Source organism: Dermacentor variabilis, chromosome 2, assembly GCF_050947875.1.
Source record: "Dermacentor variabilis isolate Ectoservices chromosome 2, ASM5094787v1, whole genome shotgun sequence".
NCBI lineage: Eukaryota > Metazoa > Arthropoda > Arachnida > Ixodida > Ixodidae > Dermacentor > Dermacentor variabilis.
In genome coordinates this window covers 96,276,653-96,302,853 of record NC_134569.1, presented here as the reverse complement: position 1 = coordinate 96,302,853, position 26,201 = coordinate 96,276,653, and the positions used below count along the sequence as shown (strand labels likewise).

The 26,201-nt window shown below is 45.8% G+C and overlaps 1 protein-coding gene across 1 annotated transcript in view; it reads left to right on the top strand.

Annotated features, from left to right (window-relative positions):
• Positions 1-4,487: 4,487 nt before the first annotated feature.
• Positions 4,488-26,201, top strand: part of LOC142572344 (sodium-coupled monocarboxylate transporter 1-like) — a 40,792-nt gene continuing 19,078 nt past the window's right edge. The window contains exons 1-7 of the mRNA XM_075681391.1: positions 4,488-4,651; positions 14,472-14,970; positions 20,805-20,870; positions 22,285-22,336; positions 22,762-22,829; positions 23,769-23,923; positions 25,714-25,854. Coding sequence (XP_075537506.1) covers positions 14,569-14,970; positions 20,805-20,870; positions 22,285-22,336; positions 22,762-22,829; positions 23,769-23,923; positions 25,714-25,854 — 884 coding nt within the window. The 5' untranslated portion in view covers positions 4,488-4,651; positions 14,472-14,568. The remainder of the gene's footprint in view (positions 4,652-14,471; positions 14,971-20,804; positions 20,871-22,284; positions 22,337-22,761; positions 22,830-23,768; positions 23,924-25,713; positions 25,855-26,201) is intronic.

The window sequence follows — 26,201 nt, the reverse complement described above, 5'->3', positions numbered from 1 at the left end:
AAACAGTGCTGAGCGCTGGCGTGAGTCGCGTACACAGACACTTTGCTATGAGCTTATAATCGCAGTTCAGAAGCGTGATAGGACGCCATGCTCTCACATCGGTGCTCCTCGACTCGTCCTTACAAAGGAGAGTGATTAGCCCCTCCCGTTGAGACGCTGACAAAGTCCCTTCACTGAGTAGCCTGTTCACCAGTGATGTGAACGGCTTCCCTAACACTGTCCAAAATTTAACATAAAACTCGACTGTAAGACCATCAAATCCTGGACTGCGCTTACGCTTCATAGACTTCAAGGCCGAAAATAGCTCGTCCTCATCTATGGCTGAGTCGCACACTTGCGGCGGCTCAGCTGGTAAAGCAAACGGAAGAACAGCAAACGGAAACTGCCTCGCCAGTGCAAGAACTCCATCTGGTGAGTCGACTATGTTATTATCGCTTGGATCTATTAGGGAAGAGAGTTGTGCTCTTCCTTGAAAGATGTTTACGTAGGACGTTTCTGCTTCACCACGCTTCCATTTCCCACAGCTCTGCTCGGGTTGTGGCCCTCAAGCCATCCCAGCGTCGCTGCAGGAGGAACCGAAGTTCCTTTCGGAGTGAGGCCAGCGCCGAAGCAACTCCAGGCCCGCCGGACAGTGGCCTCGAGAGCAGGAGAATCACGTGGGAGACGATTTTTATCTCCTCACGCTCCTCGCGCGCTCGACGCTTGCCCCAAGACCTGAAGCACTCACGCACCCTGACCTTCACGTCATCCCATACCGTACCACTTAGATTCGCTGTGTTATGAAGCGATCGAAATAGTATGGATGATACCTCTGCGGTTGCTTGCCTATCTTTTAGGAGACGTGGATTTAAGCGCCACGGTCTCTTCGCTCTTGATACTAGGCTAGAATCGGCGATCCGCAGAATTAGGAAGCTGTGGTCGCTAAGAGCAGAAGGAATTAACCACGAAGAATACATACTGGGAGCCAGTGACGACAAGATGTAAAAACGGTCGATGCGGCTCTGCATGCCCCTCCCTGTCCATGTCATTCCTGACTGTCCAGGGCGAAGCACGCGCCAAGCATCGACCAGTCCCAGCCCATCGACGAGCTGTCGCAGTACAGCATTTCCACGCATATCTTTAGATATTGGAGTCCCTCTACGGGAGGGGCGGTCAACCAGTTCTAACACACAGTTGAAGTCGCCTACTAGAACTAGTCGAGAGGGACCGACAAAATAGGGTTCTAATGTATCGAAAAACTCTCTCTGTTCTCTAGCCCGGGTTGGAGCATACACATTAACAATTCGAATGCCACAATCAAGATCCACCGACAAGACGCGGCCCTCGGAATCCCTGGCATGGCGAATAACAAGGCCGTCGAAATTCGGCATCAAAACGATGGCCGTGCCTCGGCTGCCCGTCGCGCCCTAACTCCAGAAAGACCGAGTTCGAAAAATCCGGTCGAAGTGGCTGATCTGGCCTAACCTATGAATGAAAGCTTTAAGAGAGCCGTGTCGCAGAAAATGCGGCGTCGGCCTCTCGGATCGAAAAAGTCGTCCCGAACCACGCATCTCCAGCCACGCAGGGCCTTCCGCGTGGCGCATAGGCGTTACTGAACTTACTGAATTTCTCAAAGTAAAGTATGAGTCAGAAAATTTGTGAAGTACGACTTACACACAACCTAAAGACATGATACCGTCGGATTTTAATCTGAATATACGAGAAAACATAATTCCGTTATTAGAAACTCCAGCACAAACCCTTTTTCCATCTGCCGCTTGAGGTATGTCTCAGTAGGAGCGGCCCAGCCTGCTCGGTTCCTTGCAACACCATCTAAAAAAAGAACAAAAAAACTAGCCTTCTTGCATAGCGTTCCCCGCCAGCTTTTCCAGGAGAACATTATGGTAATAAGCTGCAGTTGCCGGAAGCGAGAGAAGCAGTCAGGAATCTTTGAACGCTATCGCGTTCCACTCCTAAAGGCGACGCATAGGCGTCCTCTCAATTTTTATTAATTGTCAAAGATAGCATTAAAATTGAACCGCTGCTTGCGCTTGGGGATCGAGTATTCTCTTGCGCTCAAAGGACAGGCGGCGTAGTTCTCATGAAAACTATGGAGGGGGTGAGGGGGGACGCTTGCATAAGTGCACGTCCATCAAAACCTGTTGTCGAATCAAAACTAACTCGCTGCTTTTGTTGCGCTGCTCTGGCGCCGACGCGACGCCTGTCTTGAAAACGCCCAAGGCGTGTGCTGTCAAACGTCAAGTATACAGTCCACGCCGCTTCGTACTCTAGCGTAGAAAGATGGCGTCTTCAAATTCTGTGCACTGCGCAGTAAAGGTGACGCGCCGTACGCGGTTCGTGATGGGAGCCTGCAGGAAGTGCCCGCGATGTCGAAACGCGGAAGTTAATATACTATATAGTTTGACGTACCCCAAACGCTTGCTGTCCTGTATTGTGTCCGGCATAATTCATCGCGTCGCATCATCGAACTTCTACACGAGACCTTCGCTTGGTGACGGACTGTATATATATCCAGAAAGAGGCGCTGAAGGCGGAGCAATTGCCGGCCTCGTCTGTCAGGCTGAAACTGCTGTAACAAGATCACCACGACCCCCTGGTACCATTCGAAGCATAACTGCCACTGCTGCGGGCTGCTGCCCGCTTCCTGTGCAGCCTACCAGCTTTGACAAAGCCGAATTGGTGAACTCACACATCGCCCTATGCCATGACATATGACTGAAGTGCTGCATCGTTTTGCCGAACGGCGGAATGAGAAGTACAAGAAAAGAGCACACATTCAAACAAAAAACAACAAAAATAAACAAATAATGTCGACGTTTGCTCAATATTTCACTTCACGGTGTAAACAGCATGTTTTGTCTTTGTACCTTTAGTTGCAGAGCGAAAACCAAATGTTTTCCTACTCCACAGACCCATTCTGAACGACGGAAGTATTGATTGAACAGCTGCGAAATGGATATAACAGAGTCATGTTTAGAGCCGTCTCTTTTCAATGGCGTTGTGGGCTCTTCAGTCACAGGTGGAATGCTGGGGTATGGAAGAGTGGGGGAGGATGAGTGAGTCTTGAACTTAGCAGTTTTTACCTCTTTTCTGAATGGGAACATATTGCTGCTCTTTGAACCTTTTCAGCTTGTATCAATGTCCAGTGTCTAATTACATGGCTTGCAACATTGCACACACAACACTAAGTATGCTAGGGTGGTTGCTTGGGCTAGTTGGTAATTCATGATCAAAAATAACGTACAGCGCGAAGGATAAGGACTGCGAGAGACTACATACACAGCACTGTTAAGAAGACGAAGAGAAAGGGCCCATTGTACTAGACATGAAGTGAACTAGGGTGGTTGCTTGGGCTAGTTGGTAATTCATGAACAGTGCTGTGTATTTCGTCTCTCGCAGTCCTTGTCCTTCGCGCTGTGCGTTATTTCTGATCACTAAGTACGCATTTCATGAACCAGCATACTTGTTTTCACACATTTCTGAGAGCCAAGACACAATGTTGGATCGCAATTTCCAACTATCTTTGAAAGGTCATCGTCGTCTCACGCGGCTCCATCCAGGTAGCGTTGCATTATCCAGTATCAAATAACAATTAAAAGCATTTTGTGGTTCATATCACTTTAATACTGGATACAGCCCAACCTTACAACTGTTGTGGTTAACATGTAGAGCTGTTAGGGAATTCGACCGTGCAAGGGAGACTATGGCTGAAGGAGTCACAATAGCAAGCGAATAATTACGGCCGTTAACTTAAACAAGCAAGAAAAAATATGAAAAGCGGGAAGCGTAGAACCTAGCGTATATATTTCTGATCCGGGGAAAAACAGAAGACATGTCTGCAGAAATAGAGAGAATAACAAAATGTGTTGGGAACCCATCACCGTATCTTAGAATGTGGTAATTGAGCAGCGACTGAAATGCACTCATAAGGACTTGGAAACTATTTTCGAGGCAGTTGTTGTTGTTGTTGTTGTTTTGATCGAGAAGCTTTGTGTCACCGACGTTCCGAACTGCGTGACCACCCGGAGCTGGTTCTCGCGGGGGCGCAGTTACGTCGAGGTATACTCTGGATACACGCGCCACGCATAACACCGTTATCTAAGACTTTCACATCCATCACGTACGAGCAAGCGGTCGTCGTCGCCGCTTGCCGGGAATCTTTATCTACGAAGACGACGACAACGACGAGACAGGACGCGCGTGCGATCGTGCGCTACAAGACAGGGGCGAGGCGAGCGCGTACACAAACCTGACAACGACGACTGTCCACGTCACACGCCCACTGCCGCGACGCGAGTAAAACAGAACTGCTCATATCTGCTTCCTGTGGCAGCGTGTATACGATCTGAAGCGACCTGACACGCTCGGCCCAGCTGCTCCCTCATTCCTCTCGTCCCTCGCTCTCATCGGAAGCCCCCTTCCCCCCCCCCCCCTATGCTGGAGGCTTTAGTGCTTTCCGAGCACACGCGCGCGACATTTGCGCTAGCGCATATATACGGGCTGAGAGAAGGCCGCTCAGCTGTCTTTGACACTCTGTGCGGTGTGTTGCGCCGTTTTGTGCTGCATCTCGTACCGCCTCATTTGGAACAGTGAAGGCAAGATAGATACCCCATCGGGTGCGCCCTACGGAGGAGCGCCCATTCTTCTGCAGGTTCGTGACGGCTCTTCTCGTTGTTGTTTTTTTATTATTATTCTCTTCCTTTTTCTACTTGTTTCCCTATTTTCTGTACCGCTGTTGGTGGCATTGGGATGAAACTTTCTATGGCACGCGACTGGTCACATGGCTTCAGGAAGCACTGGCGTTCTCAAAAGAATACTCCATTGCTGGCACTTCTTGACTGTCGATATTAAGTGTCAGGTAAATCTGTTTCATGGTTTCTCTTGCGTATTGTACGCCTCGGTACATAGTTTATCGACCCTGTTTCCGGCAGCAAGAGCTCGGAGCCTTTCCGATATCGCGCCGAAAATGTTCGAAGGCTGTAAGTCTCAGGAGATCACCATAAAAGTAACTTCAATGTCCACGCTTATCATCAATCATGTATACTTCTGGCAGACTTTGGAATTGTTTTTTTTTTTCAAAACGATTATGATGCATACATAAAAGGTATGCATCATACCAAGCAAAAGCTGAGATGGAAGATAAAGGCGCTAATTTATTCACAATATTTTTTGTTAGACACCGAAATCAAGTACTGGCTTATAAATCATAGAAGACAATTTATGCGTGTCAAAAGAATCCTCTAAACATGATGCCATTGTTACTGTTTGTTAAACGTACTAATCCCCACGTCTGCTACTAACGCGTTGCAAATTTATCAATGTACAATTTTTAGCTTTTTTCGTGCGTGTGCTAATCGAGAGTTATCTTATTCTATTTATAAATTGCTCACGGCTCCTTCACCGCAGTACAACCATTTCATAGCCCTAACTGGTGCCAGAACGTCGTTTAGAGTTCTGGCATTCCGCATGTGTATGGCAGCCAGCCTCAATATTTCTAGTTCATCATGACACTGATCATCAAATTGAGCTTCAAGAGGTCTTCTCCCACGGCCCAATTTCTGAAGCTACTTTAGAGGGAAAGTGTGGAATGCTTCTCGGAGACTCCCGTTGAAATTTCCAATTTCTATGATGGTCCCGACAGGATCACACCGGTGTAATCAATTATCGATGACAAGCAAGACTAATATTCACGCTGAAGAGAACGTACACACTGTGCTTGGCAATGTCTGGCCATTGAGAATAGTAGGTCAGGATGACTGGAAAGATTATACGATTCGAAACGACTCAACCGTCAGCTCTGTTTATGTTGATATCCGCCATCTTGCTTGCGCACCCAACCGTATGTTTTCATCTTCATCACCCTGGAGGTCCCGGGGCGTGGATTCGATTCTTATAATGGCTCATCATGTGTCTCACTGAACTGTGCACCGTTGGCAAGACCTTTACGACCTTCGCTTGGTCTCCAGCATTCTAGGTTGCGCCTCGCCGATCTAGATATTGCGAAGACATAAGGCAAACCACTTGCGATTAGATTTATAACCGATAAGACCGCCATTACTCCACGAGACGTGTGCAGATTTGTGAACGCTAAAGCTGACGCCACTTTTTTGGCCGATTGGTCCTACGTGCTCTGTCATCTCGGCTAAGTGGCCACAGCAGGAAGAAGGCGTCTAGCGCGGAACTTCAACTGCCGCTCTCCTACATCAACCAGTTATATCTCAAGCTCATTCTTCCGGTTATTGCTCCACCACCATCGACTACACTTTCCTTCCAATGTGTTTTAGTCTGCTACTCCAAGATTGAGTGAGTAAGGGAGTGAAACAACTTTATTTGGTCCACTATAGACGTAAGAAAACTCCACGCCACCTGGCTAGGCCCACTCGGGGACCATCAGGTGGAACCTGACGGCCCTGTCGCGAGCCCTCTGGACTGCCAGGATTTGAGAGGTCTGATCCTGGGCCCTAATTAGCTTCATCGTTTCCTCTTGGGTGAAAGGGAGACCGGCAGAGGCGCAACCCCACAGGAAATGTTCGAAGTCCGCATAATCACCACACAGAGGGCAGTCCGGGCTTGGACACCGTTCGGGGTACATTGTGTGTAGCGCCGCGGGGCTCGGGTAAGTGCTTGTTTCTACTCCAACAGAAGCCGGTTATTCGCAGGTATGCCTGATGCTATGCTAATTACATGATAAAAAAGTGAACACGCTTGGTCAGCCCGTTCTCTGATATACTTTCATTCGGCAGGCATGTATTATTTGTATATATATCAAGAAATATATATACAAGGCAGCTGTGCGTGAGGGCCTACGCCCTCACGCACAGCTGCCTGTTTTTTGACATGAGCCGTGCAACATCTCGTATAAATTACGAAAGAAATTTTGGAATGGAAGTATCACTGCGAACATGTTTTGCTTGCCAGTGCGCATTTTAAGGCGTATCTTTCTTTGCCTACTTTCCTGAGTTTGGTGTGGCTGCCTGGCTGCTGGGTGTTGTTGAGCCGGTCACTACCTTGAGGGATATATTTCTTGATATATATACAAATAATATATGCGTGCCAAATGAAAGTATATCAGAGAACGGGCTGACCAAGCGTGTTCACTTTTTTATCATTATTATGCGTAACCGAAAGAAGGATTTCCCACATGAAGCCAGAACGTACAAGGTCGGCACACAGGCATTTCTAATAAGCGCCACTGACCTGTTAGTGGAATGGTCGGTCTCACTTACAGGATTCTCTTGATTTACTTTATTTTATTCGGTTTAGCTAGTCAGTATGTGCGACTTGGTGTGCGCCCGTTCTTGGCCCGTTCTTGTGTGCCCGTTCTTATGGTGGGGCGTGCCAATAATGGGCACAACCCACCATAATTGCCTGCGTAAAGCCTGAACGTATAATGTCGGCACACACTGCAAATATATCTAAAGCGCACCGACCTGTTAATATAATGGCGATTTTTATTTACCGGATATTTAAATTTATTTTCTTAGATTTAGCCATTCGGTTTGTGGCACGGTGGATGTGCCCGTTCTTTGCCAGCCCTCCAGAATGGGCATGTCGCACTGCGACGCAAGAGGTGCAGAATCCCTACATGCTGCTTGATACGTGCCATATTTTTCTGTGTCCGCACCTGTAGTGACTGTTGTTCAGTATGTAGAGTGTGGCGAATAAATGACACGGACACAAGAAAGAACGATGGGAGACACAAGGCCGCAAACTTACAACAATTTTATTTCTAATTTTATTCTAAATTAGGAGATGGGTGCATCAGTTAGGCGTCAATTGCACTGTCAACAAAAGAGATAGCTTTTTTTTTAGTGAATGCACACGTGTGTACAGATATTTACACACGCTGTGTTGTCGCAAGTGTATAAAAGGGCCACGATCTTTCTCGAATAAAATTGTTGAAAGTCTGCGGCCTAGACTGTGCGTCACCATCGTTCTTTCTTGTGTCCGTGTCCTTCATGCAGAGCACTGTACATACTTGTGGCATACCAACAAGCGCAAGTAGCTACCTTATAGTGAAGTGTGCTGTTCTACCCTCGGCCAGCAACATGTATCGCCTTCGTCCTTGTCACATCGCTGCGTACACGTGTCACACAGAGCCTCCGCTTGACTTGAAGCTTCTATTTCGTCATATCTTGTGAGGGAAACCAAATCGTACGCAGCGCCTTTATAGTTGCGAAGCTTTCGATTAACCGCTTAACTAACGCTTTCCGTTCACGTAGATCCCAACACGTACAGCCGCCCTGATCTTTAATAATATAGCGCGAGCGTCGACTGAACTGCTGGTGAGCGCCTTATAACGGCGATAAGCGTGCAACAAGGCGAGAGTTCGCGCACGAGCCTTGTTGCCTTGTTGCACTCGCCTTGTTGCACGCTCTTGTTGCACGCTTATCGCCGTTATAAGGCGCTCACCAGCAGTTCAGTCGACGCTCGCGCTATATTATTAAAAATCAGGGCGGATGTACGTCGGATCTGCACATTTCTTTAAACCCAAGAGTCAAACCTTACGGCCGAGTAACGATATTGTCTATACACGCATGCAAGGCATAAAAAGTAAATTAAGGCGTTAAAAGCGCATTGTCACCACGAGTACGAACGCGAGATATTTTTTTCTTCTGGAAGGAGCCGCCGCAAAATTGACTTTCTGAAAAAAAAATGTTCCAATAATCTCAGCACGATATAAAATCTTTGACGTACGAGCCATCGCGCCATCCCAGACGGCTGTTTTGTATAATAGCCGCTCGTATCTACGTTCCCACTTTCTTTGTTACCTTCCTTAGTTTAGTTTACGATTGCATCCTTTTGTGCTGCACCTGCTCTTGTTCTGCATCCGGCTATTGGGGCAAGTCGCGCGTGAACAACAGTCAGCTGTCAATGCACGTATGTTAAGCCAGGTGCGTTTCTTTCAAACTGGTTGGCCTTTTCACGAATACATCCGTTTCGATACGGCCACTAAGAATGCCTAATAGCACAAGTAAATGTTAGATGAATATAGCAATATCATTGATGATTGCTTGTTATGAGGCCATATCTATAAAGGCATCCTTGAAAAACAGTGACACGTACAGCACAGGTGAACAAAACTGCCATACACACACAAAAAAAAGAAAAAGAAAACAAGAGCGATATAGTCCACAGCTAAGGTTCAGGGCTCTGGGTTTTAAAAAAATAAAGAAGTAACCTTCTGTTTCTTTCCCGAAACGTGCTTTAACTGAACTGAGTCAATGAAAGAAAATTTGCTCGAGTGACAGTTAGTCGTAGACTCGCACACATGCGAGTCTACGTACACTTCTATGCAAGGAGTTGCCAGGCGAAGTCAGCCTGCCACCCAAGCAAACCTGCAGCTGCGACAAAAATTAGAAGTCGGTTTTGGATACACAGAGAAGGTCGGAATAGCTCTGATCCTTCTAGTTTCCGGCCACTGGGGTGGTTGAGCTGCGTGTCACTGACCCTAGGGATACGTTCAGGTATTATTTGTTGAACGTTTTCATCTGTATAATGTTAGATATGAATGCTAGCTCTAATCGCGTTCGACTGTGAAATGCATTCAACCGTATTCTTAGAAAAATCCCGTCGCAGTGTCGCGCTTTGCTTTTGTCTAGACTGATTCTCGAAAACTTTGTTGTATATTGGACGTAACTAAAGTGTTGAAAGGAAGGATCTGCGGTTATACACAACGCGTTTCAACGTCAGCACATAATAGCCAGCTACATATCCACGGAAAAGAAAAAGAAATACTAGACGCTAAAACGTATTCACTGAAGCCGATAAAAGTTCATCTGGAAAGATATGTTCATTGAGAAAAACCCACTAATTGTCGGGTAAACGTAACCGAAGAAAGTATGCGCCAAACTTTGGGAAAATAAAAACCGATAAAGCTGAAACATGCGCTTGGGTAATAACCATGGGGGAAAGAAGCCTATGCCTACAATATTTGTTTAGCTACTTGTTTCATAGGGGCGACATTAAAAAAGTTACAGGATGGTAAAGGAAATGTTACTAATTTCCATCAGACAGCATGCTATAAGATTGCGCTTCCTTGTGCAAACACGGATACAGAAGTGTTTTTTCGCGGAAAATATTTAGCTGTCTAGAATTATTCTTTCAGATTTCAAAAGTTCTCGCACACCTCCGACGAATAAACGAAGCAAGAGCAAAGCAAGGCGCCTCGAACCCTTTCAGTCATGGATTATTATTCCATTTTTATTAAGGCCTCTAAATTTACGTTTGTATAAAAATCAGGCGCGAATTCTGCAGGAAAAAGGTTTCGAACCTTTAGCACGATTATTCACACTTTAGGCCAATATCCACAGTTGGCAAAGCTTATCAATTGCGAATATTGACATCTCATAAATGTTTATTTGTTACAAATGGACGCGCTGCTTAAAATTAGGTTGATGGGCTTCTCATGCAAGAAAAGGCACGAATTGACAGCAATAATAAAAAGCAAATGCTAGAATTAAGTTCTCGTCAAACCAACTTCAAACCAACTAGCTCTCTTAAATTCCGTTTGTTTTTCATTACTCTCTAAAGTCACGTATGACATTGCTTTTTTGGTTAGCAGAGGGTTACATTTACATTCAGCACCATGTTCAAGTTCTGCCTTGTCGTCACCGTCGGGAGATTTAAAAATGTAACTTGCGTCACAAAATGGTGACACCGTGACTGACAGGGTTAAGCATAGGTTCCTTAAACTATTTATTCAGCAAAATACTGCAGGTCCTGAACTGGGAACTAGCAGGAGGGGCACTTAGTACTTAAAGAACGAATATACAAGATACATAGTAAGAGATCCCAAAAGTAGTTCCCAAAAGAAGAAATAGTACAAGAATAACGACTTTAAAGGCGCACCAACAAAGTACAACAAAACATTGTCAATTGGGCACTTGCTAATTGGTGATATTTTAATTAAGGCTAAGAAGAAGTGTTATCGATTAGGTCATAAATAGAATAAATAAAAATGAAATGCATAGCCCAGATCCGCAGAGGTCCATTAGTGACGCAGAAGTATACGGGAAGCCCGGAAAACCCAGACGAGTGTGATGAGAAGGAAATGAAGCTGTGCGATTAAGAAATCGGTGGGTCCGGTTTGCTTTCGGCTGACGCGAGACAGCGGCACACGGATATTTTTGCAGAGGTCCTTGTTCAGCAATGGAACTTTGTCTTGGGTTATGTCTTTGTCTTTGATGATGGTTATAATGGCCGACAGCCTTGTGCATTACCGTAAAAAAAGGAGAGGGCTCCTCGGTAAAAATAATTATGACGACATACAGGTGAAGTGTGCGTTGAGCTTAGCGTTTCTGTGCTTGTCGATGTAGGAAGCATCCGTGACCTGGTTTCAAAATGGCACTGTTTATTTTATTTTTGGAGGAGAACGTCCTCGACGCCGACGAACACCGGAAAAGCGTGCTTGCTTACACACCCACACACTCGGTGATCAAGAGGAAAGGGCAAGCCCATGTGATAAAAATGGGGCAATGCAAGTTCTGTTGCCAGAAGCTAACAGCTAACATGTCAACGGTGGCATGATCCATAACGCGTAAATATTGCACGAGCTACAGGTAATATTTGTGTTGGAGTTCATCATCATCATCATCATCATCATCATCATCATCACCACCTTTTATGTCCACTGCAGGACGAAGGCCTCTCCCTCCTGCGATGTCCAATTACCTCTGTCCTGCGCCAACCGATTCCAACTAGCACCCGCAAATATCTTCATTTCGTCGCACCACCTAGTCTTCTGCCGTCCTTTATTGCGCTTTCCTTCTCTTGGTACCCATTCTGTCACCCTAATGGTCCAACGGTTATCTAACCTGCGCATTACATGACCTGCCCAGCGCCTTTTTTTTTTTTAGTTAGTCCTCCAAAAGCAACAGATTGCCGTTGCAAAAAGCGCTCCTAGCGGGGGGGGGGGGGGGGAAGGGGGGGATTCACATGAACTTGAACCATCTGTCGAACTTTGACCCGCACCCAAAGTGCGGCAGTTCATGCGTCTAGCCCTAATTGCGGTCCCCGGAAGTGGGAATCGAGCCCGCTACCTATAGTGTTCACGAGCCGAACGCCATAGCCACTGGACCACCATGGCAAGTGCGTAAAGATTTGTTATATAAGTAAACGATGTCTGCTCATCAACAACCTCAAAGAGGTAAACGTCTGGCTTTAGAGGATTGAGAGTCTTTAAAGCGACACTTTCTTTGCTTACCCTTCCCGTTTTGGCGTAGGCTACACACCCCGCTTTCTATATCGGATTCGGAAAATACCCTCTTCAGACGACGTACTCTGGGGCATACATAACTCCTCCGTAAAGCGCGTCATCATCGGATGTCCACGATTTTACCGAAATCGGAGGGAAATGTCTAAATAGGCGTCCTTTATCAGTGAAGGAATGTTCGAAAAATGGAGAAGCTCAAAAGGCCTTTCGCAATTTCCATCTGGACAATAGCTTCACTAGTTCCTTCTGAATAGAGCTAAATAAAATTTGTGTGACGTAATTTTTTACCCACTGTAACGTTATGATGACTTTTCCGTGTCAGTGACATGTTTTATACTTAGGTGGGATGTTTTATTACATCTCAGTTTATTGCCACGAAAACTTTTCCACACACACACACACACAAAAAAAAACACACATGTGCTCCTTGCAATAATGAAAAATAAAAAGCGAGGCAATTTCGCGCGGCCACTCACCTGTTGCGAGTGAGTGTATGCGGTGCTTGCGAGCTCTTTTTCGGTATCAGCAGTCACAGGAGCACGCTGTATGGGAACGCACGACAAACTGCTTTCGTAAAAGGTCTGTACACATCAATATCTTATTGCGATACAATTAAATGGGTACTCTAGGCACATTTCAGCCATCGCCGTCGCCGTGAGGTTCCGTATAAAATCCAAGGCTGATAAAATCGTCGCCGCACGCCGTATGCTGTATGCAGGGCCGCTATCTTGTACACGTTCGAAAAGCCGACGTTCGATTTCGCCTTACGCGATTGGACTAGATTGGCCTAGGCCGCGATATCGGCGCAGCCTGGACAATCACGCTAGGCGAAATCGAACGTCGGCTTTTCGAACGTGTACAAGATAGCGGCCCAGGAGTGAAAGCGCGCAAAGGTCAGCCGGCGAACGCGGCTCAATCTCCAGTGTGCTAGCAAGGAAGCCTCCCCCACCCCCCCAACCGCAAACGCACCGTCTCCTTTCGAGGGCGCGAATAGGGAGGTGGGGCGTTCTTCTCCCGCGGCTGCTGCTTACGCCACGGCCGTACGGCCGCCCTATCTTGAACGCGATCTGCGACGGGACCAAAGTGCGCGCCCGCGTGGGCCTCATCTTCTAAGCGATCTGCGATATTTGCAGAACGCGCGTAGTGCCGGTAGCTTCGCATGCGCTGCGCTTTCGACGTTTCGTTCGCGTTGAAGCGACAGCTGCACGTAGGTCAATGGGCTCGCTGCTGTTGCCGCGCTTGTCAGTCCAGCGTTTTGACAGCATGTTTGCGAGATCATCGGATGAGATGTGTCTATGTTTGCTTGTGCGCACGTGACATCATGTTTAAAATATTAAATTATGGGGTTTTACGTGTCAAAACCACTTTCTGATTATGAGGCACGCCGTAGTGGAGAACTCCGGAAATTTTGACCACCTAGGGTTCTTTGACGTGCACCTAAATCTAAGTACACGGGTGTTCTCGCATTTCGCCCCCATTCAAATGCGGCCGCCGTGACCGGGATTCGATCCCGCGACCTAGTGCTCAGCAGCCTAACACCATAGCCACTGAGTAACCATGGCGGGTACATCATGTTTGTTAATTTACTTAGTATGCCTATGTCTACAACTTGATGCGGCCAATAAAACTAATGTCCTTCGTTAGTATAGGTGTCCACTAATTTGCAATCGCAGTCGATGCTTCACCTTTCGGGCGATACTGCTACTTTTTCTTTAGTGTTTACGCTGCTCAATAAAAAAAATATATGTTGCATCGTACTACTCTGAACGCGTTGAGGAGTCTCGTGATAGTACTGCCCTGATGTCTACAAGCACGTAGTGACGACAATCCAGCGTTTATTCGACATCTCCTAGGTAACAAGAGACCTGCTTCTACTGATCTGTAATGCCGCGCGGGAAAGCCTATGAACTGTAATGGCGAGGTGCTGGTGACAGCGCGATCATACTTTTTTACGACGCGGGGTTTTCAACACAAGCGTCAGCCGTCCTATATCTGAAGTCACAGATAGTGCGTACAGGCCTTCTTTTGTACGAGATGTCTCGAAATCCATCAATGTAGATATTCGGGCTTGTTGGTGTAACATTCTGAAGTTTTTCTTGCAGCGCAAAATACACGATGACGCAGAAGAGTGTGTGTCTGTTTTTATCTTCTGCGTCCTCGTGTTTTTTGCGCTACAAGAAAAACTTGAAAAAGAGAGGTCTTAGTTCACTGCGGGCACACGAAGTTAGCAGTGCCTCTTTCCTGGTTATGCTTGCAGCTGCAGTCCTGCTGAATACAGGCTTGCTGTAAGATCGCATCGCGAGAAATTCGCCGACCACTGCGCAGCGAGCACGTGAAAGCCCTCAAGCGATCCCATGGAGTCTGTGTACACTCAAGCGTCGACGCTGCTGCATTTCCCGAGCAGCCAGGAGCTTCTGGCGAGGTTCACGTACTACGATTACGCGGTGTTCGTGTGCATGCTGGCCATGTCCGGCTCGCTGGGCCTTTGGAGCGCCTGGCACGACAGCCGCAGCGACGCCAAGAGCGGCATCTCGCTGCTGCTGAACGGCGAGCGGCGGCTTCCCGCGGTTCCCGTGGGCGCCTCGCTCATGGCCAGCTTTATATCGGCCGCCTACCTGCTGGGAAATGCGGCCGAGGTGTATCGCAATGGAACGCTCTACATGATGACCTTCGTGTCGTACGGGCTTGCTTTGGCCGTGACGGCGCACCTGTTCATGCCCGTGTTCTACCAGCTTCAGGTCATGACAGCCTACGAGGTGAGTGAACAGTGAGCGTTGGGTCATGGAAATGGAAGAATGTGACTTCAAATGTACCTATGTGCGTGATCAATTCATTGCGGAGAGTAGCACAGGGGGCGCTTTGCCCTCGCTAAACATGCTGCGGCGGCCGAAAAGCTCTGCGTCCCGACCAAAAACACGAACTTAAAAGGCTCTCTGTCGAACGTAGAAATGCAAGCACGCTTTTTATTCCAGTAAAACTATGCAATGTCGATATAGTCTGCGTGTGTACCTCTGCTATGATATTAGGTCTCAGAATACGCGATTACCAGAGAAAAAGAAAGCCTGGTAGTACAGAACATGTGTCGACGTGGCTCATTTTCATAGACGCAATGGCATCACTAGCGTCAGCGGCGCCCAGGGAGGTGGCCCGCCGCGACCCCTTTTCCCCCTTCAGCGCATTCTTGTTTCAAGTAACGAAGCACAATTTTGTCTCACTGGCTCAATTCAGCGCGGTGTTCGTTCTGGAGCTAACGACTAATTATCACATCACATCACATCACATCAAAAGCGCATATTTACGTATTTATTTTGTAGCAACAGGCACAAAAACAGGAGCACGCAAATTTTTAAATAAAGAAAGAACCCTTCTCGAAAAATAAACAGAGCAAAATTACTTTCGTCAAATGAATGTCCATATTAACATTATAAAAATAAACGTGCACATAAAACACAGCAAATAGAAACTTTGAAAAATAGACAGAGAGTGCTTTATATTAGAAAACACGTAATAGAAGATATTATTGACGATTTTTATAGAACCACTGACATTCTACTCTCTATAAGGACGGGGAGGGGATTACAAGTCATACTTCACTTGGAGCGCAAAAAAAGAAAGAGGACACAAGAAAGGAAGAACAGACAGGAACGAGCGCTGCTTCAAACTAAAATATATGCTCGGAAAACAACCCTATTTATCAGTCGACACAGATTAAAAGCAAAATACATCATTGGTCAAACGTACTCCAAACAACCCAAAAAGCTTAAGATAGTTGCAAAATTCAGTCGTGACACTGCTATGCGCATACAAACATACAAAAAACTAAAGGCTCCGAGAACGTAAGACAGAAACAAGTCCTGACTCAGGCCCTTATCATGTGGGCAATGGCAGTATTGGATTTGTATCTATGTCTTACGCTCTCAGAGTCTTTAGTTCTTTTGTATGTTTTTCATGTGCATAGCAGCGCTATGATTGAATTCTACAACTATCTTAGGCGTTTTGGGTGGTTTGGAGCACGCTTGCCCAATGATGTATGTTACCTTTAATCTGTGTCGACTGATAAATGGGGTGGTTTTCCGAGAATAAACTTTAGTTTGAAGCAGCCCTCGTCCTGTCTGTTCTTCCTTTCTTGTGTCTTCGTTTTTTATGCTTCAAGTAAAGTATGAATTCTCACAAACTCGCCCGAATTTCAGTTCTTACAGGAATTAAAATATTCCAGAGGAGAGTGAAAAAAGAAAGAAATAGAATAAAAATATGTAGGAAACTCACCAGTGAACCTGATAATTATTTTTACAGGTGAGACGATGGGTGAATTCAGGATTTTTTATATCATACGGTTACTCTTTAGGGCTTTCCGACAAATCCAATTTCTGATAGGTATTGGATCAATAAATCCAGAACCCACCGCTGCTTTGAAGGGCCGGGCATTGGACCTAAGCTGCTAAGTAACGTTAGCGAATAATGACAAATCATGTCCATTTGGCACTCGAAAAAATGTCTTTCGTCACGGTGCGCGAGACATTCAATGTTTGCTCCACTGTCTCTAGCCTGCCGCGGTCATCACAGTAGGGATCAGTGGTACGCCCTGTGCGATACAAATAATTGTTCGTGAATGCTACGTTCAGTCGAAGCCTATGGTACAATGTCTCTAAGTGGCGAGGAAGGGACTGTGGAATTCATCATTTTACTGCAGGGTCATTCGACTGCATAAAGCTACCTTGGTTAAGCGGAAGATTTTAAAGACGATTCTTTTCTTCACGGGCATATATTTTTGCCATACTCGAAGCGTCGGCTTTTGTAAAAAAACGTTCTTCTAAAATTTCGGTATTCAAGTCCATTTCGGGCAGCTTCATCCGCTTTTTCGTTTATCGAAATACCGGCATGGCCAGGTATCCACTGGAAATGTCACAGGCTGCAGGTTGGTTGTTACATCGCTTTTGCCTGTTCTACATGATTTGTAGGGCCGCTTTCGAATCCATAAATATCACCCAGCTCCTGGGCGACTGATATCGAAGTACTGCATAATTCCCTTCTTAATGTTCTATTAGCTCTCAGCTGACGTAGATGATGTCACGCACTCAAGACGAAACGAGAATCCTTGTCCTGTAGAAGGCACAAAAGAACCGCACGACGCGGGATTATGAGTTGTAGCGCATGAGTTGTAGACTATGAGTTGAGCGCGTGAGTTGGAGACTATCAGTTGTAGCACGTGTCAAAATGTGTGCTGCCGGCTGCGTATTCTTTAAATATTCCAAAGAAGTCTGGTGTGCATCGCTGCAGGAGGCATTTTTTCTTGCACTGATTCCAGGTATATATAGCACGATGTCCGGTAGTGACGTATGTTTCGTGGCATAATCGGCGACACCTGAGCAGTAATCGAGACAGATATGCTTCCGAAGGCCTGCCCAATACTACACGTAGAACTGGTTCTAGAAATGTCCTTGGACATATTGTTTCCCACAAGCAAACGAAAACTTGAGGCAGTACGAAACAACTGTCTGCGAGTATGTCTTGGTTATCCGGAGGAGCTTCACAGGAGAAACTTCGAATTCATCTCAGACACGCAAACTTCGAGCACTTGAGCGCGTACAAAGACCTGTAGCGATATGTACGTACATGTATGTGTAAGCATAGTGCATGTAAAACCAGGTGCGTTGCACATTGCATACGTAGCCGCGTAAGTACATACAAGAATAGGTGATCCACACTTTTAAGTGAAGTTGAAAGAAGCACCTCCAAAGGAGGAAACTTTAAAGGGAAAGGAAAGGAAAATGAGGACGAACCAGGAACAGTAGGCGACTAGGCGAAGAAGAATGCAGTCTACGTAGAACGTGTGATATTTTAAACGAGCTTTCGTAAGAACATTAAGGCACAACTTTATGCTAATCTCGCACCATTCGTTAGCGCAGTCGGCCCCGGTGGGGAAGTATATCTACAGCGGTTACAACGAGCCCTACGCGGGTGCTAAACCGATACGTATTATGCGCGTCTCAGGGGTGACGTTGCTAATGCATATTTAATTTTAAATCTACGTTCTAAAGCACCCTAAGTCATTAAGCTTTGCTAAGAGCACTCTCCGACAACTTTCCTGACCCGCCGCGATGGAGTAGTGGCCATGGTGTTGCGCTGGTAAGCCCGAGGGCGCGGGATCGAATCCCGGCCACGGCGGCCGCATTTCGATGGGGATGAAATACAAGAACGCCCATGTACCGTGCAAGGTAAAGAACCCCAAGTGGTCAAAATTCATTCGGGGCTCCTCGCTACGACGTGCCTCATAACCAAACCGCAGAGTAAAACCCCAGAGTTTAATTTTTTTGCCAATTTCCATTCTTTTTTTTTCTCTTCTTTAGCCAGCGCATAGGACCACTGTTCCACTAAGCGAAAGGCGCCCGGCAACTTTTCGCTTCTTTGACAAATAATTCTTTTCAGTTTCCCTCCCCCCATGCCCCTCCTTTCTGTGCCCAGCTGCACCCCCCCCCCCCCCCCCGAGCGCAGCACCCGGTGTGCTCCGCCAATTTCCATTAGTCCTATCTTATTACAACCATCGCATTAATAGCTGTTTTGTATTTCATGTTTGACTCAAGTTACGCGATTAACTGTTTAATTATTGAAAGCGCAGACAGGGCAGATAATAAAGTTGGAGGTCGTTCGGCTGCAACAAAATTGAACGCTATATTGTTTAGCTCACCTACGCAACAATTCGGGCTCGAAAGTCACGGCGCATTTGTTACTTCCGGTCATTCGCAGCTGTGCAGTGCCCGGTTCCAGGCAGGCTGATGAGCGATAGGCTGGCGTCGCTCAAGCGCACTTGTGGTGGAGGTTCACGACTCACATGCGTTGTTGTGCCTCGAACGATAGCTTTTGTCATTACTCTTACGTTTTTTTTTTTTACGAGCAACAAAAATGCGTGCGAAGAAAGGAGATTTATTTCGTTATCATATATGTACTGCTTTGAGCAAAACTTCCCAGTCCATACGAACATGCACTCAGCGTGGGTAAATTTTATGTAATTCAGCAGCGTAGCTTTTGGGGCTTGTTGGTGCATGATTTGAATAGCAATAGATAGCGCGCAGAGGACGAGACAGTAAAATTCAGACACAAACATACTGTTCGTGGGTGTCTGAATTTTACTGTCGCGTCTTCTGCGCGCTATTCATTGCTATTCAAATTTTATGGCAGTGATGTGCTTGCTGGCACTGGTTTGAATTGTAAGGTAAAAAGCTGCAGGAGGCCTGGAGGCTTCTAAGTTTAAAAAAAATGCCATTGATGGCTGCGTTACCCTCACCACACGGCAATATCTCCGAGCTAGATGCCGGTTTGTTGGCCGGGCAATTGCACCCATATACATGGTGCTTCGGCGAACACTTTAAAAATTTCTAAAAACTCCCTGTGGCAGATCGCACAATTCTAGTCCATGAGCTGATTTACTCGACGAGGCGGGCATTACTTGCCCAAGGAATTGAAATGCATGATCGAGTAATTAACAAGAAAATCGATAATTAATTTTTAACTAATTACATTATGGCATTTTATTGCAATTTATCAAATCCAGCGGGCGAAACTTCAAGGCGTATCCGCTTGAAAAGAATTGTGTGGATAACGGCATTACGAGATATGCGCCGTCAAACTTGCAGTAAAAATGCACTGTCGTTCCACTTAATTTCTTAGCACCACGTCGTTTTATGCACTAAAGCACAAAAGTTCGCAAGTTAATATCTTGAGACTGGTGCCATCTTGACAATTCCTTTCAAGTGGATCCACCTTGTGAACTCCTATGCCAGAATTTGTGAATTGAAATATTTGCAATAATGTAATTAGCTAAAAATATATTTAGATATTTTTTTACTTAGTCAATTCTGCGTTGTAAATTTTTTTGTGTGTGAAAATAATGTCCGCCTCTTCGAGTAGACCAGCTCATGAATTAGAATTGTGTTGTCTGCCACAGGCAACTAAAGAAATTGAAAATCTTCGCTTAAGCACTCGGTATAGTAAGCCATGACAGACATTATGAAACATCGTTCCAGCGCACAATTGAATTGTGCGCTGGAACGATGTTTCATAATGCCAATCACAACCAACAAGCCGAGCTGTCCATACTTAACCATGACAGAGCAGTGCGCGATAAAAGCTATCTCTCGAAAGCTCAAGTGTCCATGCTTTGACATGACGTTTGGAGTAGTGAAGTTGATTGAAATAGGCACAATACGGTCAATTAACCATATTGCATCATTAAGATTAACAACTTTCAATGTGTCCTTTCTTTCTGATGCACGGTGTCCTGGTGTACTTTCTTTTCATAGCCTATACTTTGTAAATTAAAGGATATTTTCGTTGTCTAGTAGAAGTTAAAATGTCTAAAAGGCCTCAGACTCAAGAGTGGTGAACATGTAGGATCGTAATGCAATATATTACGTGAATTATGTTGGTATTCAATGTTTCCTGTTAAATGCTGAAGGAAAAATTGCTGACTCTTATTGCTCTCAGCATATTCTGTCCAGATGATTTGTTTAAATACACTCAGCTTTTGTGATACTATACACTTTCTTGTGTGTTTTTCTTTATTTTTGTGCTTTTGCATCTTTTCTGGTTACAGTATCTGGAATTACGCTTCAGTCGGATCGTACGGATGGCTGCCGTCATCCTGTATATGTTCGAAATGGTAAGCAGTGGTGCAGAGCGTGTCAGTCAAATGAATTCAAAAGCGTACAAAGCGCGATACGACGTGAAATAAACCATCCTAGCTAAAAGAAGCATATTCAAGTGCCATGACATGAACGAACGATTGTTTGCGCGGTCGACGTTGGAGCAAGAGGGAGCACAAGTCCACTGCTCTTTTCAACATTCACTTGACGGTTACACGTACCAGAACTGCAGTTGTCGGCGCCAAGCTGCTGCTTCAGTTATCTGCAAAGAGGCGGGGAACTGAGCACTAGGCCAATGGATAGGACAGCAAGGCAAGCAGAGGAGCTATACCTACCTACCTACCTACCTCAACACGCTGATAAGAACTCGACCGGGGGAGGTGTGTCTTCACCGCAAGAATCAGGAAACGACGACGAAGGCGAGCATCTTGACGATGAAAAAAAAACGTTGAAAAGAATGTATTCACTTTATTGGTGCCGTTTTCAGATGGGAAGATGACTTGACACTCAGAGATCCCGCGTTCCAGAACTTTCATGTGCTCATCAATCCAACATCATTCGGTACATTGAACCCGGCACTCCCCCTCTACCTGGTTTGACTGGGCGGGAGGCTTTGGTTCGGGCCAACGGTCCTCCCCGGACAAGGGGAGTGCTATGGTGCAGCGCGACTGAGCTACTGCACCCAAAACACAAAGTGCCATGTCGGTCATACAGGACACGAGCCTGACAGACCCTCCGATTGCCTTAACCAAAAGAGGTAGAGGCATACAACCATAGAGGCCACCAAAGCCATTGGTATATGGTTGTGACTCTATCCGAGTATCGAGAGGTTCTGCCTAACACGTGGGCCAGGACGGCCTTAGATAACCCTTGCGGTCTCGTGATAGGCGATGCCTCTTCGGGAAGCTTGGGGAACTTGAGTGTCAGTGCCTTTGTCAGGTTGTGAAGTCGACGACCTCGTCCCCTTCGTGTCCTCTCCATTGGGTCTGCTAAGGGCGTAAAAGGGTGATGCTTTCCAGGGAAGAAGACAACTATCTCGACGTGGGAAAGCATGCTGGAAAGTTTCTCACACTTTAGAGGTCGAAGTCCATGCTGACCATAAGAGCCTTCTCGGGGATTAGGGAAATGATCTCGACATGGGAAAGCACGCTTGAATATTCCCAACACTTGAAAGGTCGAAGTCCAGGCTGATCACAACAGCCTTTTCGGGGATGAGAACTATCACCTCGACATGGGAAAGCAGGCTTGAACGTTTCCCACATCTGAGAGACCGATAATAACAATGTCTTTCTTTTCCTTTTGGGTTACAATAAAAATAAATGTACAAGGATCCAGTGAAGCACAAAGTGACCAATTGGCTAAGATAATAGAGTGAAGTTTGAATGGGAAACATTTTACTGACTGTCTCAATATCTATTTTCATTGTTTCAGACAATTTACATCGCGATATCTCTGTATGCTCCAGCTCTGGCACTTTCTCAACGTGAGTAAATGTGAAACACATTTTGTGTAGTACGTTATTTCCAATTTCGCATAACATTCATGCGTGAGATCATGTTTATTAGAATCCTTGACTACAGCAAATAAACTTGCTTTCACTACTGATTAAAACGTGGGTGCGCCGATTACATTAAGGTTATGCCGCAAGGCGCCTACTGTCTTTGCGTGGAAGTTGTTTTTTATGCACTTTGACGCAATGTAATTACAAATTAAGTGCGCCTTCTTTTTGTGTGTGGTGGGGTCATGCGGCATTTTTACGACGGCGCCCGTAGCCACGCATAGCGATCCCGGTAACAAACCGTGCACACTTAGAGCACGAGTAATGAAGGGAACTTGAAAGGGCATGACATTTAATGTGATCCAGAATGGCGTGTTGTCCTAACATTTGTTGGTTCGTTCACGTTGCAGTGACTGGAATGACGCTGTGGTCGGCAGTCGTGGCCATCGGCCTGGTCTGCACTGTTTACACAAGCGTCGTACGTGTTCCCTTATTTAGACATTTACTGTGAACATTGCGATTCTCTGTGTGTATATATATATATATATATATATATATATATATATATATATATATATATATAGAACGCACTTGCGCCCTCAAGGCATCGCATGATTAATGGTTAGGTTAGATATTAGACAGCTTGATGTAATGTGTGCTGTGGGAGGAAACCGACTCTCCAAACACAAGCAATGTCAGCTGTTTTCATTATACAAGCTTGACGCTTTCAAACGGCAAGAAGATGATGGCAGAAAAAGTGGGATAAAAGGGAACGAACCGGTGTTCTACCTAAACTGCTCTTGCATAATTCGCACTATTAGGTCGAACTGTGGTACCAGACTTGACAAACACAAGACGGCACCAACAGCTTTAAGAAGCCTCGTTGTGGTTCAGTATAGTGCGAGACTGAAGAACAGCAACAAGGGCACGAGAAAAAAAAGACATGACCGGACAAATTCTAGTCTCCTAGCATATGTCATTCAAAAGACGGTCAAAGAGATAGAGAGAGAGAGAGAGAAACTAAGAGATGAAGGGCAGAGAGGTCAATCAGATTAAAGAAAGGTCAGGATTTGCAGTGTTTGCTCAGAATAAGGCAGAACGCTTCCTTATGCATACAAATGTGTTCCCAACGACTAGCTTTGTTCAAGTCATAGTATTATCAGACAGTGCAATTGGTAGCACAACGACACATTTATTTCTAGCTTTTCGTGCTCTTTTCGTTTGGCATGCGGTTTTTTTTTTCTACTGCCATTTTTCAAGCAGCAGTGCTTCTCTTTTACGTAAGCCAGAGGTACACAGTCAAGTTAGAAGGTTGCAATAACTGTGTACAGCGGAGTACATAGCCGCCTGTAAAGATTGTAGTCGTTTGTGATCTCGCACTCAGCGACAGTGCATGGTATTCCGCACTTTATTGCAGGGAGGCATCAAGGCAGTGGTCCTGACGGATACCTTTCAGGCGGTGGTGACAGTGGTGGCTATGCTGGTCGTGATATCACTGGGCATGTACCAGATGGGAGGACTGCAGGCAGTGTGGCGGACTTCACTCAGCGGCGGCCGCGTGCAGTTCAATGTGTGAGTTGCTGCGGCGAGCTTGTGTCTCTGCATGTAGGAGAAGCGCTGCTCAGCATGCATCAAGTTGGGAAAAGATACAAACTTGACCATGGAAAAATTATCTTTATTTGTTGGCACAAATACTGATAAGAAGCAGAACGTTTTGGAAGCTCTAAATAAACAGTGAATTTCTATTGAAATGCAAAAAAAATGATTTGACGACTCGCGGCAGAATTCTAAAGTTTAGGATCCCCTCAGAAAATAAAATATATTTGCGTCACTCTAGCTTTTGTTTGGTGTTTTCATGTGATTGAAGAAGGGACCGCTATTCTAAAACATTGAAATTGGTGTGAGAACTCACGGGTAAGCAACATCCCGCACCTCAGCAACGCTGCTCTAGAGAATAAACTAAACACGCTAATGCATGAGCCCTTTGGTACACGTTGCGACGGGTGATATGACGACGATAATGATGATTATTATGATGATTATGATTATGTTGGTGGTAGTAGCAAGTCTGGTCCAGGCCATGCCAAGCTTACCACTCCGAGTAAATAAACACTGGAACACGCACAGCAAACAGACGCATGAGTATATATAATGGAGGAGAAATAAACGTTTGTTGTACTAAACAGCGAAAAAGTGTTATTTCTTCACCCTAGGTCCAGGAAGCCAGAAAGCCGTTGTCCAGAAAGCAGTCCAGAAAACCGTCGGCAAATGCTGCAGCCCGTTCACAGTTCACCAGATTTCGCTAATCCTACAAGCTCGGAGTCGCTAACATTTCCTCCTGCGTTTCTTCGATATCCTGTAGGGATTCTGAAGCTTCATCTTGAGTGTTTTTCTCGCGGTGTGGGCCCACCAACACCATGTGTTGAAGTTTGCCCGTTGCCTTAGAGAATCGGCATAGGTATGAGAATTGTGTGTGGTGCATCCGGGGCATAATTATTCCATGGACATGCGCAGTCTGCGGAGGGCGGTGGCTTCTTCCTTGCTTAATTTTGGATGTGGTAGTGGATGCTGTCTCCTTTCCACTCGGTAGTATTGTACTATTGCGGCGTAGTTGATGCGAATATCCTCCACCTTTTTCGCTTTCAGGAGCCCGTGCGACAGAAAATTCCGGCTGGTATGCTCTCGGGCGACAGCATGTGATGGTTCGTTTCCAGCCAGGTGTTCATATAACGGAATGGAAAATAGAAAAACTTTATGATTTAAGTTAATGGAACGCTGTCCTATGGTAACCTACAGGAAGAATAGAAATAATACAAAAAAGGGGTCAAACAGATCCTTGTAAGCATTCCTGATTCACGGGCGGAATTTCCCAGCGACTGCACGAACCCGAGTAGCTTCGGCTTGTAGCGGGGGTGAAATTTAGTGTTCGCGTTCGTGAAAATTTAATACATATCCACAATGCACGCGTATTGACTCACTCAGAGCTTACAGAACCATGCGAGCACGTGACTAAAGCCTGAAGTCCTGTGGTTCGTTTGTTTGACCTAGTTTATCCGAACAATTTTTTACTATGTTTGAATGAACTCCTCTTTGTTACAGAACTGTAGCCATTTAATTCAGGGCAACTTTGTCTTCTGCCGTCTCATTACATGTTGTAATAATGTAATAATTCTACTTTTTATCACCCTATTTAGTGCCATCCAAGGCGTTTAGGTTATCTAAACAAATGTAAAAAGCACCGAATCGGAAAGCCTTATTCATGTTCCTGACGCCGAAGTGAATTCATAATATGTGCATGATGTTCGGTGCTTGCGCAAAAATCTCCTAAATGGCTCATAGTGTTTGGCTCGTTCATTTCTCAGTATCGACCCGGACCCCACGGTTCACTACACTGTCTGGGGCCTGGCTATTGGATCTTTCTTTAACAACGCAGCCAGCTACGCGACCAACCACATGATGGTGCTGCGCTACCTGACTGTACCCACACTCAGCAAAGCCAAGTTGTGAGTACCTGTTAGTACGTGCTCATTGCAGCATGATCAATAAGTATACTGGTGCCCGAGCTCAAACATAATTTTAGAAACAAAAGAAGCTGTTTAAGAAACAGCTCCAGGTAACATCTACGTATTGTGAAGCATTACGCCGATGTCATCGTGATTGCGTAGAAGTTGTGATATCCAGTGACCCAAGTTGGCGTCAAAGAGTTTTATGTCTACGGGCGCTGTGGGTAATATGATAAATACATAAAATTGAAGACTGGCACATATCCGGTGGCCCCAGTCGCCCCAGTTGCGAATGCCCAAGTTGGCATCAAAGAGGTTCGTTGAAGAACGGCACGTACCCAGTAATG